The 17,070-nt window shown below is 47.2% G+C and overlaps 9 protein-coding genes across 9 annotated transcripts; 6 read left to right on the forward strand and 3 right to left on the reverse strand.

The window, feature by feature from the left end:
• Nucleotides 1-1,018: 1,018 nt before the first annotated feature.
• E1B28_010505 (uncharacterized protein) lies at nucleotides 1,019-1,441 on the forward strand (the record flags this gene model as incomplete). The annotated part of the gene is made up of 1 exon (XM_043155475.1): nucleotides 1,019-1,441. One exon carries the CDS (start codon nucleotides 1,019-1,021, stop codon nucleotides 1,439-1,441), a length of 423 nt encoding a protein of 140 aa, XP_043007944.1.
• An 11-nt stretch (nucleotides 1,442-1,452) lies between these two features.
• E1B28_010506 (uncharacterized protein) lies at nucleotides 1,453-1,764 on the forward strand (the record flags this gene model as incomplete). Its single annotated transcript, XM_043155476.1, has 1 exon — nucleotides 1,453-1,764. One exon carries the CDS (start codon nucleotides 1,453-1,455, stop codon nucleotides 1,762-1,764), a length of 312 nt encoding a protein of 103 aa, XP_043007945.1.
• A 1,249-nt stretch (nucleotides 1,765-3,013) lies between these two features.
• Nucleotides 3,014-4,189, forward strand: E1B28_010507 (uncharacterized protein; the record flags this gene model as incomplete). Its single annotated transcript, XM_043155477.1, has 7 exons — nucleotides 3,014-3,184; nucleotides 3,243-3,491; nucleotides 3,547-3,584; nucleotides 3,640-3,707; nucleotides 3,759-3,835; nucleotides 3,888-3,944; nucleotides 3,992-4,189. The coding sequence occupies 7 exons, from the start codon at nucleotides 3,014-3,016 to the stop codon at nucleotides 4,187-4,189; spliced, it is 858 nt and encodes a 285-aa protein (XP_043007946.1).
• Nucleotides 4,190-4,747: 558 nt separating this feature from the next.
• Nucleotides 4,748-5,121, forward strand: E1B28_010508 (uncharacterized protein; the record flags this gene model as incomplete). Its single annotated transcript, XM_043155478.1, has 2 exons — nucleotides 4,748-4,994; nucleotides 5,048-5,121. The coding sequence occupies 2 exons, from the start codon at nucleotides 4,748-4,750 to the stop codon at nucleotides 5,119-5,121; spliced, it is 321 nt and encodes a 106-aa protein (XP_043007947.1).
• Nucleotides 5,122-6,168: 1,047 nt separating this feature from the next.
• Nucleotides 6,169-8,483, forward strand: E1B28_010509 (uncharacterized protein). Its single transcript, XM_043155479.1, has 13 exons — nucleotides 6,169-6,260; nucleotides 6,333-6,394; nucleotides 6,453-6,564; nucleotides 6,629-6,666; nucleotides 6,720-6,824; nucleotides 6,887-6,896; nucleotides 6,960-7,144; nucleotides 7,210-7,215; nucleotides 7,270-7,417; nucleotides 7,525-7,689; nucleotides 7,762-7,928; nucleotides 8,018-8,278; nucleotides 8,338-8,483. The coding sequence occupies exons 1-13, from the start codon at nucleotides 6,203-6,205 to the stop codon at nucleotides 8,347-8,349; spliced, it is 1,329 nt and encodes a 442-aa protein (XP_043007948.1). The 5' UTR covers nucleotides 6,169-6,202; the 3' UTR covers nucleotides 8,350-8,483.
• Nucleotides 8,484-8,546: 63 nt separating this feature from the next.
• On the reverse strand, nucleotides 8,547-10,480 carry E1B28_010510 (uncharacterized protein). The gene is made up of 9 exons (XM_043155480.1): nucleotides 10,331-10,480; nucleotides 9,957-10,277; nucleotides 9,758-9,886; nucleotides 9,699-9,704; nucleotides 9,490-9,637; nucleotides 9,270-9,434; nucleotides 9,040-9,209; nucleotides 8,762-8,953; nucleotides 8,547-8,696 (listed from the first exon to the last, which is right to left on the reverse strand). The coding sequence occupies exons 1-9, from the start codon at nucleotides 10,442-10,444 to the stop codon at nucleotides 8,685-8,687; spliced, it is 1,257 nt and encodes a 418-aa protein (XP_043007949.1). The 5' UTR covers nucleotides 10,445-10,480; the 3' UTR covers nucleotides 8,547-8,684.
• A 1,013-nt stretch (nucleotides 10,481-11,493) lies between these two features.
• Nucleotides 11,494-13,368, reverse strand: E1B28_010511 (uncharacterized protein; the record flags this gene model as incomplete). Its single annotated transcript, XM_043155481.1, has 9 exons — nucleotides 11,494-11,553; nucleotides 11,617-11,832; nucleotides 11,890-12,059; nucleotides 12,121-12,285; nucleotides 12,338-12,485; nucleotides 12,542-12,547; nucleotides 12,609-12,737; nucleotides 12,800-13,120; nucleotides 13,174-13,368. The coding sequence occupies 9 exons, from the start codon at nucleotides 13,366-13,368 to the stop codon at nucleotides 11,494-11,496; spliced, it is 1,410 nt and encodes a 469-aa protein (XP_043007950.1).
• A 904-nt stretch (nucleotides 13,369-14,272) lies between these two features.
• Nucleotides 14,273-15,430, reverse strand: E1B28_010512 (uncharacterized protein; the record flags this gene model as incomplete). The annotated part of the gene is made up of 4 exons (XM_043155482.1): nucleotides 14,273-14,746; nucleotides 14,799-14,867; nucleotides 14,934-15,181; nucleotides 15,235-15,430. The coding sequence occupies 4 exons, from the start codon at nucleotides 15,428-15,430 to the stop codon at nucleotides 14,273-14,275; spliced, it is 987 nt and encodes a 328-aa protein (XP_043007951.1).
• A 112-nt stretch (nucleotides 15,431-15,542) lies between these two features.
• E1B28_010513 (uncharacterized protein) lies at nucleotides 15,543-16,863 on the forward strand (the record flags this gene model as incomplete). Its single annotated transcript, XM_043155483.1, has 7 exons — nucleotides 15,543-15,556; nucleotides 15,617-15,842; nucleotides 15,903-16,046; nucleotides 16,102-16,302; nucleotides 16,355-16,542; nucleotides 16,592-16,737; nucleotides 16,793-16,863. The coding sequence occupies 7 exons, from the start codon at nucleotides 15,543-15,545 to the stop codon at nucleotides 16,861-16,863; spliced, it is 990 nt and encodes a 329-aa protein (XP_043007952.1).
• Nucleotides 16,864-17,070: the final 207 nt, after the last annotated feature.

Here is a 17,070-nt window from a genome sequence, read left to right on the forward strand (position 1 = left end):
GAAAGACGGTCTACCGCCGTTTACCGCGGCGGTTCTCGGCTTTCATGCAATCAAGCGATGCCGTTCGATCAACCGTACCAAAGCTTACAGCAGATTGTAAAACTTGGGCGCGCACGACTACCGTGTCCAGAAGTTGAAGGATCCTGATTTTTTGATCATAGATCAGACGATAGAGGATCTCAAGCTCAATATTGGCCTTGCTGGTACTTACTATCAAACGCCAATATGAGTCGTTCCTTTCGCCGGATCCTAATAGCAAGTGGAACCTCCCTCGGTGCATCAACGAGAATTACGACTCAACCATCTTGACGTCTGTTGCGACCTTCTTCCGATTAGGCCACTGGAAATTGAAGGGTGGTGCGAAAGGGAGTTAGTTCAAAGAAACTGAAGTGTTGGAAGCTCAGATGGCCACTCTAAACGATGTCAGTCTGACTGTGGCCGGAGGGTCTCGTTTGGTTGCTGAGCGCTGAGCTGTTGTGGTGAGTGCGTGTTTCGTTTTTCATTATTGTACATGCTCTGATCGAATATCTTCATACATAGCTCGCTCACCAACCGTTTAATGGTTCGAGTCATTAATTATTTTGAGACTCAAGTACGAGTACCACTACCCGGAGACTCTCAATCAACAACACTTCTCGGGCAATGATTAAAATGACGGATGAGCAAAAGGCAGCGTGGTACGGGAAGATTCTCGATAGCGTCCGTCTGCGGTATCGTAAGCTTTAACGTTTCGTTAGGTGAGTCCGGTGTTGTAGGGTCATATATATACCACTAATATCCTCGGCAGGGTCCTCACTCATCGATTCAGTACTCGGCAGAGTACAGCCTGGAAGGCATCAGCCTCGAACAGTTCATCGAAAGTCTTGTCGCCACCAATCACTTCCTCGTCTACACCCACACCTTCGAAGAAGAGGGCGTGTACAACGTTGCTTCTGGTTCCCTGCTCCCTCTACGATTGCCCAGACGATATTCGACGGGTTCTTAGGGCCTAGAGATGATCGAGTACGTCTGATCGCCGATGGTCCAGAGAATCAACTGGCCCTTCGCGAAACAGGTGTTCTCCGCAATTTTCGTAGCTATTGACGAGAACGTTGGAACAGTGGATCACAATAGAGGATCTTTAACATGTCTACACCCTCAACAAGCCCATCTACCATCCGCCAACCGCGAGTTACGCAAGATCACTCGAGCTACAGCACGGTTAGCGGAATCCATAGTGGATTCAGTTCACCACGTTCGAATGTCCATGTCCATGACGACTTCTATGAAATGTCAAGACCTGATGGAGAATTGGTACCAGTTCGCGGCTGATCATGGACAACACGCGCAGCAGAAGTTTTTCAATCTTTCAACCTCCTCTGTGGACAACCAGCCGAATTCAAATCGGTTAATAAACTTGCTATATCATGGGTTACGTTCATATGCGACGACTGTCCGCTGAATGAACAGAAGATGTTTAAATGGGCGGTTAATGCGTTGGAGTTTGCGTTCCAGAGGACAAAGAGGGATATATTGCATCTTCCGGATGAGCAGTTCCAGATGTTGAGGCATAAAGTGGGGATATGTGTTGCACTGTTGATGGGACATTTTGATATCCTTGGGGCGAGGTCGTCGTTGGAAGCTATGAGGGAAAAGGAGAGACAGCGGTTGCAGGAAGAGCAGCAAGGGCTTGATTTGGACAATCATCCTGCGATTGTTGAAGCGGGTGAAACTGACGACGACGATGACGATCATTGCGGTGGAGAGAGTGGGCCAATGAAGTAGATGAACATAGAGCTGCTGTCGGGCAGCCTGGATCTCGTGCGCTGGGTCGTGTTTTGGGTACTGAACGTCCCTAGGCTGATCGTTCTCTCGTCTCGTTGGCGTCCCTTCGACGTCTTCTCTTGCCATTCGTTGGCAACAAGGACGGGTTGATTGGTGTAGGAATGTTTGGGTCGGTTTACCAAGCGGTGAATCTCGATTCGGGGACACTTATGAAGTTATGGCTGTGAAGGAGATCAATCTATTCCATGAAGTTTCGACTTTACCCAACCGGGTTGAGCAGATTCGGGATGGACTTGAGATTATGGAACTTCTGGATCACCCAAATCGTCGAGTATATCTTTGAGGAGTACTACCAGGGGGAAGTCTCGCTGCGTTGTTGGAGCACGGAAGGATCGAGATGAGAGGATTATACAGATGTATACCATGCAGATGTTGGAGGGGCTAGCTTACTTGCATTCGAAGGGCATCGTGCATAGAGACATCAACTTGCCTGAGAGTAAGTGGACCGGTTTATTGTGAACATCCTGACCCTCGTCATCGTTCTCCTTTCGACGTCTTTCTGGACCATCGGTCGACTATGAGCATTGAAATCTGACTTCCAGGAATAGATCGATTACTCCATCATGCCATTGGTAGGTCTTTGCGTCGTGAAATTAGCGGCATGTGGTATTGATGTTGATGTTATAGCTCATCTCGTGCAATATTGTTACGCTCGCATATGCTATTGGAGAGAAGGTCAGTAGCTTTTTCTTTTGCACAATTCGTGACATTCTCACCAAGCAACAGGGCGCTGATATTATCAAGAAAGCTAACGGCAATTGAGTACTACATAGTATTTTCTGTGTCAACAATGCAACATGGTATCTCCTTCGGCGCAGTGAAAACGATGGTACTGCGGCTTTCGCACCAAGGGTGTCGGTTCGACCAGAGATACACACAAGTCTGTACTTGCGAGAGTCGACTGTTGTGTTCAGAAACCATTTGCAGAGCGGCCTGGTCAGTGATTGAAATGTTTGGAAGATTACTCCCAATGTAACGTGGAGTTCAATAATTATCACAGGGGATTTTGATAGTTCTGTGCGCATCTGACACTGACACTTGCCGCTCACTGAAGCCCCTGGAGTGCTGTTCAAAATTCCCATGGTTGACAGCATGCATGCACACCGAGCACAGGCAATCGATGAACATGCACAGGACTCGTTGTTTCTTCATCCTTTCCCTCTCGCTATCACCTTGAGCTCGCCCAACGATGTCTTCAAGTAGCTTTTTTGAGCGTTCATCTAATGTCAATCTCTCTGGCAACTCGTTATTTACGCATGCAAATACGGTCACAATCAACAACTATTCGGCACCAGCACGCACGGCACCCGAACCTGGAATATTGAGCTCTCGGAGGGACGACGACCAATGGTTGACTTTGGTGCGTAGACGTACAGTCATGGATCATGATTCTCGTTGTGGCTTACATGTAGCACTAGCGTGGCGGACAAAGGCTCAGACGGATAGACATGTGCGATGTATTCGTTCTGGGTGAGGTGTCCTCGGAGACACTTTATGTTTCGGTCAAATTGAAGTCCACGAACCCATTCCGAAACAGAGTGAAAAGTATTGTGAAGATCCGGAAAAGGACACAAAGCGCGGAAATTGTTCCTGGGTTTGGAGATCGACGGTTTACGGTCGTTTCACTTGAGCCCGAGGATGATGGAGATGTCGAGAGGATACAGAGGGTAAGAGTCGGTGGTTGACAGAGATGCCAGTGCTGATATTGACATGTTGGGCCAGGTATTGGAGCCACTTTATGAAACTGCTCTTTCTCAACGGTGACCGCTTGAGCTCTGATCTCTACATTGGGCTACATTTCTGATTGTATGCAAGGCGAGTATGGCTTACACAACTGTTTGGAGTGGGTCGGTCAAGGACACCAACGTTGATATACCACGACGGTGTGTTTTGTTACTGTCTTTACATTGTAAATACTGATTTGCGTCATCTAGAGGTCGTCGATGGGGAGACTCTCTTGGACCAATACGAGAAGACACTAATTGTGGGGACCTACCTGCTCTACAGATTTGTGCGGATGTCCACCTCAATTGTTTATCTTTTGAAGCCCATCTCGTGTTTAGGCCAAATCATTTACCGACGTACTATATGACGCAACTTTACAGAAGTTGTCAATTCCGGTAAGCTTTCTCTGAGTCCACTGAAGTCTAAAAACAACTTTATTCAGTTTCCGACCGAATCTGGGTGGACGTTCAATCTGAGGACTCGTTCATTCCAGTATGACGTCATAAACTTGGCACTCTCCGACGACGACGGCCCTCCAGACTACTTGCATCAACCGCCCGCACTTCCGCACAATTGCAATCCACCGCTCGATTCCACCGAGATCGTCCGCGCTGTTCCGGACTTCTTACAGCCTTTCTGACATTTGCAAGTTATACGTCGCAGATCTTCCGCCATCATAACATCCTAACATTTGGCACTGTTATTGATTGCACAAAACCCGGAATCCTCGCATACTTTCCTAACATCCCATCCCCTGTGTGGTCCTGTCGGCTTCCTATTGGTACTCACGATATTGTTGCCAAGTATTCGAAATCAGGTGATCCCACCTTTTTCAGAGTCATTTCCCCGTTCTAACCATTTTACAGTCCCTTCGCTAGTTGATCTCACTTTCGTGAAGAATAACAATAAATGGAAATTGAATGTTCAGTTCTCATTACGACTATCACCAGGGGATTCCCGGCGATTCCGGACTGCCTTCCTTGCGCAGTCACTTACTCATCGTACAGGTGATCCCGAAGACTTGGGTATGAAATCAGCATAGCTATATAGTCGTCACTACTAAACACGCATCATATTTATAGTCTTCGTTAATGAAACTGGCTTTGAACTCAAGGGCACCTTCACATCTGATCTGTCAAGTTGCAATCCGCCGAAATACCTACATGTCCCGCCTCTTTCCCCCGAATGGATCGACAACATGCCCTGCCTTCGCTGGCCACCACCCCGAATCTTTTACTGGTCCTTTGACCGTTGTGGGAGGATGGAGATACCAGAAGAAAACTGGGAGAAGTATGGAATCCCAAACTTGAAAGTAGCGACATTTGTCGGGTCAAAGAGGGATAATGAGGATTATGAGACAGTTGTGGAGTATCTTCAGCTTACCAAGTATGACCTCGGTGGTCAACAATTTGCCAATGATCATGGGTATCCGATTCTAGTCAAAGGTAAGAGACTTGATCGATAATTAATCAAAATTACTCACAAGATTTATCCCCAGGTGATCCTCATGCTGCCGAAATCCAAACTCTGCGAAACGCTATCACATCCGGGAAATCGGAAAAGGCAATTTAAAGGTTAAGAAGTCAATATAAGTCCATTCTTCTCCATGACCACTCAAATTCTTCTCTACCACCACAAACTCATCCGGAAAGGGCAAATAATCGAAAGCTCCTGATTTCCAAGCGGGTCGTATCGAACAAGCATCCATAGTCGAGGTACCAGATTGATAGTACACAAGATCAGGTGTCGAACCTGTACGTCGGGTCCTTCAGCATCTTACACGCTCCTAAGAAAAATTGGAGCTCGTAATTGTTTGATCTACATAACTCCCCACCCAGTGAGACAATTGCTTGGACTCAATATATGACAAGGGTTGGGAGGATGACAGTAACAGCGCTGGAAGGAGGATGCATGGATAGATTGCATGTCGTCCTTCAAATCACGATTGCGATTCTAAGTCCCGGTGGATGCATTTCCTCGACCTTACCATGTACCGGCGGGTTCTCCTCTCTTCGCTTGGCCGGAGAGCTAGCGCTGAGTGGTCAGAGATTGACAGGGCACATCTGCGAAGATTTTTCAGTACGGAGGGGTGACATTTAATCGGATAGCGGAGAAAACATATTGGAGAAATGGCACATGTTGCTCTCGGAAGAGCGAGGCCAACAGCCAAATCCGCGCAGTCAACAACTTGGCATAGTAGTACTAAGATAACAAATTACAGCGTTTTCGTGCCGGTGCCTCAGAAAGACGCCATTTACCGCGGCGGTTCTCGGCTCCATCTATGCCGCTTGATCAATCGTCCATCGGCGAACTTGAATTATAGCTCTGACCGAGCAGAAAGACACGTTCCGTCACGGTGAAAGCTTAAAACTAAGTCGTAAAGGCCGTGACGTTGACATGGCATGATCAACAGCTGTCAAAATAAAATTTAGTATCCGTTGTGTTGTACTTCTCTTCAACGCGACGCACACCATCAGCTTTATTTTCATCTAGACGGGCCCATACCCCTGTCCGAGGCCTATCGTCGATCATCTCTCAAGAATTTGTACCTATTGATGTGGGACCATGTGCGCGAAGCTCCGGATTATAAAGAGAACCGTATCCGAGTTCACATGCCCCCCTCTCTTCTGGGTACCCGCCAATTACCTCTGGAATGTCTGACAGCAAAGTACTGGGGGTCTTGATTCTCGCGAGGCATGGAGATCGACAAGGTGCGCTCGCGAAACACATACTTGGTTGTTTTTTTTTTTGCAGCGGATCTAATGGGAAACGTTGATACTTAGGTTTCTACCAGAGTCCTACGAGCTACACGCCCACGGCAACCAAGATCACTCCTCTAGGAAATGTTAGTGAAGCTGTCATATCAGGCTGAGTAGGGCAGAATTTGACTTCAGCCGCGTTAGCGAGAAGAGTTTTTGCTAGGACAGTACCTCCGGGCGCGCTACTTGAACGCTTCTTCACCAACGTTCATCTCTAACGTGAATGCCTCCATCGTTGATCCGAATCAAGTCCTCGGTACGCGTCCTTTTCCAGGTCTCCTACCTCTTCCTTACATGATGCTTTGCTTTACTTTTTACAGTTCGCGCTGATGCTGGTGGCGAAGGAGGTGTTATTTTGGTGAGTTCGAGCTCGTGTTTTCTTTCAGCTTTTCATTCTGAATCCAAATGTAGCAATCGGCCATGTCTCTCACGCAAGGACTCTTCCCAGCCGACGCCGATTATAACACCACGTTGGCGAATGGCACGACCGTTCAAGGCCCTCTCGATGGTTATCAAGTAGGTAAAACATCCATTATGCCAATTGAGCTGTGCTCATCACGACATTGCGACTTGTGCAGTATGTCTCCAGTGAGCTTTTTGGACTTCTTCGTTTTCTTTGAGATGGTGCTCAAGAAGTAAATCACTCGTCAGTCGAATCCGTCGAGCCCAACAACGATATCTCTCTGGAAGGTTGGACCAGCTGCAGTGCTTTTGATAAATCAACGCAAGAGTTTTACCAGTCTCCCGAGTTCAAGCAAAAGGCGACTGAAAGCCAATCGTTCTTGAGCCAACTGGCTCGTTTTCTTGATGGAAGGCCCGTCACGCTGGATAACATGGTAAGCACCCAAGTTGGACAATTGCATGTTGATAGAGAATAACTCATCCTCAATTCGTTATTCAGTGGAATGTGAGTGGCTTTCCGGAACGTCGATGGTGAATCAGAACGCCGATGATTCTTCAGATCTTCGATTTCATGAACGTTCGAAACATCCATGACCAGGAATTCCACAACAATCTTCCTCCTACCTTCCTGCAGCAGGCGAGGCATCTCGCAAACTACCATGAATATGGCGTGTTTTCTGATAAGGAGCTCAACGGCATTGGAAACAGTTCGTCTTCCCGTCTCGTTTCTTCTCTCTTTCTTCATTGACTGATTTAATCGCTTTTCCACCTTCCTTTCTGCCCTTGATCTAATATCAACTTTGGACCAATCCAGTTGCCTTCCGCACGACGATTCCCTCAGTCGTCAAGAACCTAAACAGCATTGCAAACGACACGGATCCGTTGAAATTTGTCTATTACGCTACGGCATACAAGCCATTCCTATCTCTGTTCAACATGACGGGCGTGGCACAGATGAATCCAGACCTCGCGGGCATTGGTGAGTTTCGATATGTCGATCTTCTGTAATTCAGTTTATTGAACGTTCTCCCTGGGCTTCTTTTTACTACAGTTAATTACGCTGGCACTGTTGCTCTAGAGGTTCGGCAGCTTGCCGATAGTTCCAAAGTGGTTCGGTTCAACTTTAAGAACGGAACTGAGGATACGTACAAGAGGTATCCGTTCATGGGTAGCAGCTCAGGGGAAGTTCCACTTGAACAGTTCATTCAGCATCTTCAGGTTCGTACCATAACCCTCGTTTTCGTTTTCGCTTTTTCATGCCCTACCCTACATTACTTACTGACCTCGATGATATCTCTCGTTTCTAGCCCGCTGCCATCAACAGTACAGCAGATTGGTGTACAGTCTGTGGCAACGACAAGGACAGAGGATGTGGCGCTTTGGCTCTGGCAGCATCTCAGGCTCAAGAATCTATCCACCAGAAGATCAGCCCAGTCGGGGCTGGAGTCCTTGGGGCCGGCTTGACACTGTTTGTCGCGATTGTTATGTTGTTAGTGTTATCTTTCCTGGGATTGGTCGCTTTTGGAAAGAAGGGCAAGCGTCGAAGTATCGGAAGTGTTACCTCTTATGTGAGTGGTGCCGGCTGATTTATATACATCCGAGTCCTTGTGCTAAAACAAAACACTAGGAAAAAGCCTGAATAATTGGGTCTACCATAAGATTGTAGTTATGCAAGTGTTGATGTACTTTTATGCTAATGCTGTTTGTAACTTCTGCCGCGAGCTTCCAGGCAATATATGTCTATTGCCAGAGCCAGAGATGCCTTCAGGGTCAGTATCTGCGCATGTTATGATCCTATTGATACTGTTGTACGTCTTGAATCTAATCGAGATCGTGTATTGGGAATGGAAATGTTAAATGTTTTCTTTCATCGCACTAAATACAATGTTCAAACGACCCTAACATTCATGAAGAAATTGCCGATGAAAAATTAACCACTGCATCGGCTCTGCGTTCCACTGTGGCGCAACGCCCTTAGAAATAGGCCTGTACAACAGAATACGAAAGACAGGTTAGAAAAATGAAGGACCGAAAATAACGGAAAACCTTACCTTCTCATCAACCTGAACCGCTGCAGCCCTCTGTCGAGAACTCCTCCGCTTGACAAACCAAACCATGCAACACAACAGAAAGACAGCCAGCGTGCCGAATCCGCAATGGGCAACATATGTATGTGCACCCTTTCCGTTGCCAGACACACCACACACTTGCGCCCAGTGTTTGTTGTTGAATACAGCACCTCCCTTGTGAATTAAAAGAAAAGAAAAGAAAAGAAAAGGGACGTTAAGTACAAACTAAGAGCTTTTCGACTTTTTTCCAATTGCCTCACCTTCGCCCGATAGATAAACTCCGTCAGCGGGATATCACCACGGTGACCATAGGCATGTAACGTCTCCCATTCGGCTTGGGTACCGTTCTTGAACCGTAATCTGATCATCGGGCGAATATCAGGAGGTGTTGTCTTTCGAAGCTCAATTGCAATCGCAGATGCAAAGTTGGCTGTAGGATGAATAGATGAGGGGGGGGAAAAAATGAAGAGGTTGAAGAACGCAAACTGACGAATGGCCTTCAAAGCCGGATTTTCTTGTACCGCTTCGACTTCGTGGAAAAACGAGATGAATGGCTGATAGGTTGTCTCGATGAGAGAGAACTTTAGAGGATTCTCCTCGAAACCCATACGCTCGAGGGCATCGAGAACGAGGTGTAGCATGGTTCTACCCGCGACTGAGAAATAGTAAATGAGTCGTTGCGAACCCTGGTGAGAATTCAAGAGACGCACTATTGCCAATGCCTGAAGATTCCTTATCTGAGAAAATGCCATTCTCATGATAGTTGGCTAAACTCCGAGCGTTGTCGACTATGTGTGGAGGTAAGCGAAAGGCGTACGTCTGATTGTACGTGAGTTGAGTGTTGATGTAATCGTAGAGCTGGTGTTCAGGAGCGTTAGATAATGTCCTTGATACGGGTGCATGGTTTAACGACTCTTACATTCCACTAAAAGAGTAAATTAATGCATGAACCAATTGGGAAGTATACAAGCTACTCACAGCATTCTCGAGCGTTAACGAACGGCCAAAGACGTAATCTTTGAATGTATCCAAGATAGGCTTCGATTCTTCCGCTTTGCGCTTGAACTCGTCAGATTTGTAGAATTTCTGTATATGTTGCTTGAACGCCTATGGGACATATGAACCGTTCAGACAAAGCACGACAGTCACTCGTAACACGTAATGAGAAACGACGTACGGGGCAATCAATCCAACTCTCCAATGACCTATCATTCTCTGGTTCTACCGTCTCGACTGGAACGTACTGGTACCCGCCCAAAGGTGCCATGACGGTAGTTCCATCGGCAAGTGTCAATACGTTCCTTTCGGTGGGCGGAAACATGCCTTGAAGAAGTGCTATCACCGAGTCGAAAACAACGTTGCCTTCACCACCGTTCTTGGCGTAGACTCGTATCTGTTTGGTGTTCACCAGGTCATGGCTAATTCCGGAAATGTGAGACGCGGAAGCTGGGTTCAGGTAGAGCGAACGAAGTGTTGAGCCCAGTTGATGCGATTCACTCTTTGAGAGATCTGTCAGTTGTGGGCTTGAAGGTCGGCATGAGGCATACCCACCTGTCCAAAAGGGGTGCTTTCGGTAGACGGACCCTTATAGGTGTATGGGTCCTCAGGAAAGAGAAGCCTATCACCATGACGAGCAATGACGACCGTACCGAGGACTGTCGACATATCTTGAAAGAACCCGTGTGAGAGGTGGGGGGGCGATATTTTCGACTGGGAGGTTATTATATACCAAATTCAAGGGCTAGATCAACACGGAGGATAATCATGCTTCATGAGGCCGTAATTTCGGACGAAAGGGATTGACCCTGCCGTCGGAAATCGTGTAGGCCTGCGCCAAAACGTTGGATGCACGATGTGAAAACGTGGATCAAGGAGCATACCGATTAGCGGTAAAAACCCCATTCCATTCCATTCCAGCTGAATGCGAAATTGTAGCGCAATTATGAACCAATATTCGACCCCGCCTTTGTTTATTTGTTCTTTGTAAACAAAATCCAAATTTGGTAACTGAGGTAATTGCCCGACGCTCACGTGAAGGTTGAAACATTGACCCCGCCGTCTCTTTCCACTCAACGTCCAGTGCAGATGCAGGCTGTCACTTCTAAGGCTAAAAAACTGTGAGTATCTACTTAAAGCTCTCTGAAAGCTGTCTACAAGTCCTTTTTGATTCAATATTGGTGGAGTGGGATGGAGTACTGGCGTCGGGAAATTACCTCACCGTTACCAGATTTGGATATTAATACAACAACAAACAAACAAAGGCGGGGTCGAATATTGGTTTATAATTGCGCTACAATTTCGCATTCAGCTGTCATATGTAGCTTGCCGCGCCATACATTACTAGATTCTAGCAATGCCCAGGTTTTGCTGCAGGTGTCCCGTCACTGGCATCGGTCAGTCAGTGATCAACCGGCTCTGAAAGGCAGATGAAGTTATTTCGGGAGTCAGAGATGTAGGCTAGAACCCTTCGCACTTTGGGGAAGGATATGGATCGAGAGAAAGGTACGCTGATTGTGTAAAAATCCAATTCAGGCAATGTCAATTACTTTACGTACTACGGTTGTCCTTGCGAAGTACTTAGCAAGAATCCACGATAAATACATCCAGAAAGCAATATAGAAAGCGCGTACCGAAAGCGTGTATCGAAAGCCTTACATCGTGTAAAAGAGCAAAAATAAGATTTAGCGTTGTCCTCACGTCGCCCTTCTCGCCCTTCAAACTGTAGCGACAACTTGTTTCTCAACAGGGTTGACCATTTGAGGATTGATTTCGTTCTGAAATTGAGAGCACGCTCGCATCACCGTATCGCAAAAAATATCGAAACAAAGTTGCCTTACCTCTTGTCCCTCAAGACGCACACGACGGGAGGCTTTGAACTTCTGATAAGCCCTCCTGCCAAGCTTCGAAATCACGAAGAGACCGAGGAAAGCCACAATAGCGAGAACAACGTTGACCGAGGTCGATTCGGCAGAGCCTTCAACCATCTCGATACCAAGCAAGCGGCGTCGGCCGCAAACCTGAGACCACTGCCTGTTGCTAGTGATGGCGCCATTCTAAATTGTTTGACGGTTGAGTATAATTCAGTCTTGTCGAAAACAACTGATAGATACCTTAGACTTGTAGATGAATTCAGTAAGAGCAATGTCCGAACGAGAACCATAGACGTGGAGAGTCTGGAATTCCGAATGAGTTCCATTCTTGAACCTGAATCTCAAGAAGTCCCGAAGATCGGGAGGATTGCCTCGGCGGAGTTCGATGACAAGAGCAGATCCAAAGTCGGCTATAAGCAGTCGGAGTTTAACGATGATAAGTTTAAAATCACGATCCAGATGACAACTTACGAATGGCTTTGAGTTCAGGGTGTTCCTTGACGACTTCGACCTCGTGGAAGAAGGAAATGAAAGGTTGGTAGCTGGTCTCGACGAGGGTGAATTTCAGAGGATCATCGCTGAAGGAAATGCGCTCGAGAGAGCTGAGAATGGTGTGGAGCATGGTACGACCAGCAACTGTGTCGAAATCAGTACCGGATGAGATTGTAAGAGTGAACGAGATACTCACTGTTGCCAATACCGGATGGTTCGCTGTCAGAGAAGACACCGTTCTCGTGGAAATCAGCATAGGCACGAGCTTGCTCAGTCATCCTTGGGGGAAGGCGGTGGGCGTATGTCTTGTTGTAGGTAAGTTCAGTGTTCATGTAATCGAAAATCTGCGTGATTCTACGGTTAACTCTCAGAAAACGGGGGGTGGGGGCAAAAAGCTCACATTGTACTGGAACAGGCAAGGATCCGTCAGTTGAATGCAATGTAGGTTTGGTTGAAATATCACTCACAGCATTTTCGAGGGTAGTCGGGCGTCCGAAGACGAAGTCTTTGATAGCACCGAAAAATGGTTGTGCATCCCTGTCCTTCTTCTTGAACTCCTCTGAAGAGTAGAATTCTGCGACGTGTTTAGAGAAGTTCTAGAAGAAACAACCAACGTCAAGAGGAGGCTCAAAAAAAAATATGAATAAAATTCTCTGACCGGGCAATCAGTCCAACTCTCCAACGACCTGTCGTTCACCGGTTCAACAGTCTCGACTGGGACGTATTGGTATCCATTAAGGGGTGCGGTAACGGTGGTATCATTGGCCAACTCGATCTTGTTATTGGGGTTTGGTGGGAACACTCCCTGCAAAAATGCGATGGCCGAATCGAAAACGACAGTGCCTTCACCACCGGCCTTGACGCGAACCTTGATTTGTTTGTTGTTCACAACATCGGGGCGCATGCCTTCAATGTAAGAAGAGGAGGAAGGGTTGAGGTACAATTGGCGAATTGTGTCACCAAGTTGGAAAGATTCCGCCTGGTGGAGGGTGTCATTTCTTGTGTAACGAGAACGTGAAGTAATCCGTTTACCTCTCCGAGAGCAGTAGTTTCAGTGAAAGTACCCTTGTAGGTCTTCGGATCTTGGTAGTAGTGATTTCTACCACCATTGCGTGCAATGACGACCGCGCCGATAACCTTCGCCATATTGGGTGTAGGGTAGAGCGACACCAGGAGGAGAAGGTGAGAAATCAAGCATAGAGAGGGTAAGGAGGTTCCCCAGGACATTTTAGGTTGAAAAGAGAGAACTGGAGGTGAATGAGGAGCGAGGTTTGGCGAACAGAGACGTTCTTAAGGGATATGCCAAACTACGGGCTCAGTGTGGTTGGGAGGTATGCGCGAGGCCAACATTCGTCCGGAAACCGGAAAGGGGGTCAGAATGTGGGCAGGATGGAGCGAGGTCGCATAGATCATGATATGAATTCTGCGTCACAAGCAGTGGTAGAGCCACGACCCTGAAAGCCAACTGATCAACCAATGGAATTTCTGTGACATTCGAGAAGAACCATCCAAGATCATGAAGAAAGGTAAAAAGAATAGACGAGCATTAACAAGGAGGTCAAATATAGGACACCTGATATTAACTGGTTAGTGGTGGTGGTGGTGATGGGCACGAATAACAACTTACTTGATAGTGAAATTTGACCCTTCTGACCTCATGGCAACGATAATCTTATCCTTCTAACATGCCTACAGGTACCACAATAGAACTTGCATGAACGGTCATGCATCCATGTCTGTTTGGCAAGTCCCGGCGAACAATGTCCGAAGTTGAGGGGAACGTGCCAGGCGGAACACACGAGGTCAAAGATGGTCAAAGATCCACAAAACAAGAAAGCACGAGACAAGAAGTTCCCTCATAACTTCGGTCGTAACGATCCACTAATCGGATATTCGAGCCTCACGGAAAGTGGCTTTCTTCCCTCGGTGACCGAGATTTCAAGTACTTAGCATGGTGTGATCCAGGCCGAAAGGTTGGAGAGGTTCCGTGGTATTAATTAATCAACACTCGAAACACGCTCCGAACATCGTACAGTATTACCTATACACGTGCTGGTAAAACATGAGTGACGTTTGAAGTTCGCGGACATGGAACACCGAGTTCTTACCTATCTCACAGACCACTCTTCATCTACTTTTTCTTCTTGCCCTTACCCCCTTTACCCCCCGACGGAGTGCTTGTTCCACCGCCACCCGCATTATAGTCCACTCCTGTGCTCCCTTGTGTAGCTCCACCACCACCACCACCCTTCTTCTTATTCCTTCCTTGCTGCACCGTCGATCTTTCGCTCTTCTTCAGCCAACGTTCGGGATCGGGCGGTGGAGTAACACCCGGCACGACCCCCTTCGGCACCCTCGACATTCGTACTTTCTTTTGGGTAACTGGAGCCTGAGTTTTACTTGCTCCAGTATCATTAGAAGAAGCGGCGAGAGCAGCCGCCACTGCGGAGGTATTTTGTTGGGGCGGTGGTGGTAATGTGTCAATACTGTTCCGTAAAGAAGCTGGCAAGCTGTCGAGCGATCTCAGAAATCCAGTCTCGATGAAATCGAGATGCTGTTGAGCCGCTTGAAGGTTCGTTAGAATGTCCGAATGCTCTTCTGAGTGCTGGTTCGGTCAATATTAGTAACCGTTATCGGGGCGAAGGACATTCACATACAGGATCGCATGTATCCAGCAGCTGGTTATACAAATCAACAGCATTCCGGTATGAGCCTTCTCGGTAGCACTACTCAAGCTGTCAGCAACGAAAGATAAAAATAGGGATCATGCGCAGAACGCAGAAGATACTCACCAACTGAGCTTCTAGATGCATGGCGCTTCTGTCATCATCACCGCTACCGTCTTTCAGAGCATCTAAAATGTTTCTCGCCTGCTCCTCATTTTGCATTCGATAATGAACATAAGCTTTCTCGAATCCATGATTTGAATCATCTTCATCTTTCTCAATCAACTCCAGAGCAGACGTATACTGTTCTGTATGCAGAAACAGGGACAACTTGGTCCGCAACGCGTCGGGATCGTCAGGAGACAGTCTGAGAACTATAACACGTTGTAAGGACTGTCCTATCAAATATTAATTAATGAGTACGAACTCTTGTCGCATGTTTTGATGGCATTCGTGAAATGACCACCGTCAATCTGAGCGCACAGCGAGTTGAATAACCGCTTCAATCGATCGGGGACTGGTATGGGCTGCTTTGGAGTGGATTTGCGACCTTTATGGGTATCTCCAGGCTTCTGCAGTGATTTTCCTGATACTGCGGGCTTGCTCTTGGTCCTCGTCGACATGGTAGACGATGGGCTAGGGCTAGGGCTGAAGCGGGTGTCGACGCAAGCACGGACTGGTGAAATTCCCACGGGTTGCTGCTCTTTTCCGGACCATATTCACCGTTGCACCGAGATGGCGACCGACGAGTAAGTTTTTTCTCTCCTTCTATTCATCCTTCAAATTGGCATTCATGACTTCCCATTTAGAACTACGCAAGATGTAGCACCGATGGACTCTGGAGAAAAAGAGAAGGAAACAACTTCAGGACCTACGACGATGAACACTGACACAACTAGGAAGCGGCCTCGTCTCAACCTTACAGCGGAAGGTGGCGGACGAGAACGGAAACGCGGAAAATCCATGTTCGGGTTGGTGGTAGGAACACTCAACAAAGCCAAAATAGAAGATAAAGAGCGAAATGCAAGCGAAGCGGTGGGTGATGCGTACAAAATGAAGGGTTTATACACTGACAAAGGATCCGACCGTATACAGGCGAAAAAACGGCAGCTGATAGAACAACGGTTACAGAATAAGCTACGGAAAGAAACTGACTCTGTGCGACGAGCAGAAGAAGCGAAAAAGGACAAGACTCTGGCGAACCGGAAAGAGGAAGACCTTCAGCTAAAAGACTCCATCGTAGGCACTTCATCGATCTTTCTTCTATAGATAAAATTATTAACCATGGTCACAGTACAAATTACGACGGAAACGGTTACCTCAGTTGGCGAACTTTCTCCTTACTTCCGACGTCATCCCCGACATTGATGATACCGAAAAGACTGGGGATAACCCTCTTGCTCCTCCACCACGTTCACATCCACCTCCTCTGTACTACTTACCCGCCATCCTGACCCCTTCGCAAGAAGCGTTTATCGCGAAGAGAAGAGAAGAGGTTTGCATGAAACGTTTCTTTTCCACTATCTTGTGCTGATCTGTTACGATAGGTCAGCGAAGCGTCAGAGAAAGAATGGAAATTATTCCGTGAAGAACGTACCACTGGTGTCGTGGAAATTCAACAACTACGTCAACGCGTTGCTGACGAGGACGAGGCACGCAAGAAAGCTGTGGGCAATGAGGACCATCAGATGGAGACATCAGAATCTGCCAGCAAAGACGGTCTTGCGAACGAAAGGTCAACACATGCCGATGCTGAATCTATGGATGTTGATGATGGCCCGCAGTCATCAGCAAAGGACACCGAGGCGGAGCGGTCGAAAGACAGGGCAAAGGAGGAGTCTGCGCCCCCATCTTCTGCAGCAGTGCAGGCGGATGATGATGATGCTGTCGAGTATTAGTATTGTCTGCTCTCTCCTTTCTTTTGGTTCAAGTGAGCGATACTTTCTCTCTGGATTTTATCAAGCTTACTGACGTCGTGCCTGCAGTACTGCTTTCGTACGTTCATTCGTTTTTCTGTGAGCTTTTGACTTTTTGTCCTTCCCTCTCCCATCCGTGATCATGGAAACCATCCATCGCGGTTGCAAGTTTTCCAATCTGTTGTTCTAGTGTTGAGTAGTTTCTAATACGTGCTAACAATACACTTCTGGAATACGGCATTCAAAATAAATTACACTGCTTTCTTCCAATTGGGCGAGCTTCAATATAAAGTGTTTGCTGCAACTTGCCGTCTGTTATTCAACCTCCCCCATCACTCTCTTCCATT

This window comes from Marasmius oreades, chromosome 6 (genome assembly GCF_018924745.1).
Source record: "Marasmius oreades isolate 03SP1 chromosome 6, whole genome shotgun sequence".
NCBI classification, from domain to species: domain Eukaryota; kingdom Fungi; phylum Basidiomycota; class Agaricomycetes; order Agaricales; family Marasmiaceae; genus Marasmius; species Marasmius oreades.

Excerpts from the sequence above, each read along its gene's own strand:
- E1B28_010509 (XM_043155479.1), top strand. The coding sequence starts at position 6,203 with ATGTCTGACAGCAAAGTACTGGGGGTCTTGATTCTCGCGAGGCATGGA. Across the intron at positions 7,418-7,524 it reads GCTCAACGGCATTGGAAACA|TTGCCTTCCGCACGACGATT; the intron begins GTTCGTCTTCCC and ends GGACCAATCCAG. Across the intron at positions 7,929-8,017 it reads AGTTCATTCAGCATCTTCAG|CCCGCTGCCATCAACAGTAC; the intron begins GTTCGTACCATA and ends TCTCGTTTCTAG.
- E1B28_010510 (XM_043155480.1), bottom strand. The coding sequence starts at position 10,444 with ATGTCGACAGTCCTCGGTACGGTCGTCATTGCTCGTCATGGTGATAGG. Across the intron at positions 10,278-10,330 it reads AAAGCACCCCTTTTGGACAG|AGTGAATCGCATCAACTGGG; the intron begins GTGGGTATGCCT and ends GATCTCTCAAAG. Across the intron at positions 9,210-9,269 it reads TCCGGCTTTGAAGGCCATTC|CCAACTTTGCATCTGCGATT; the intron begins GTCAGTTTGCGT and ends TTCATCCTACAG.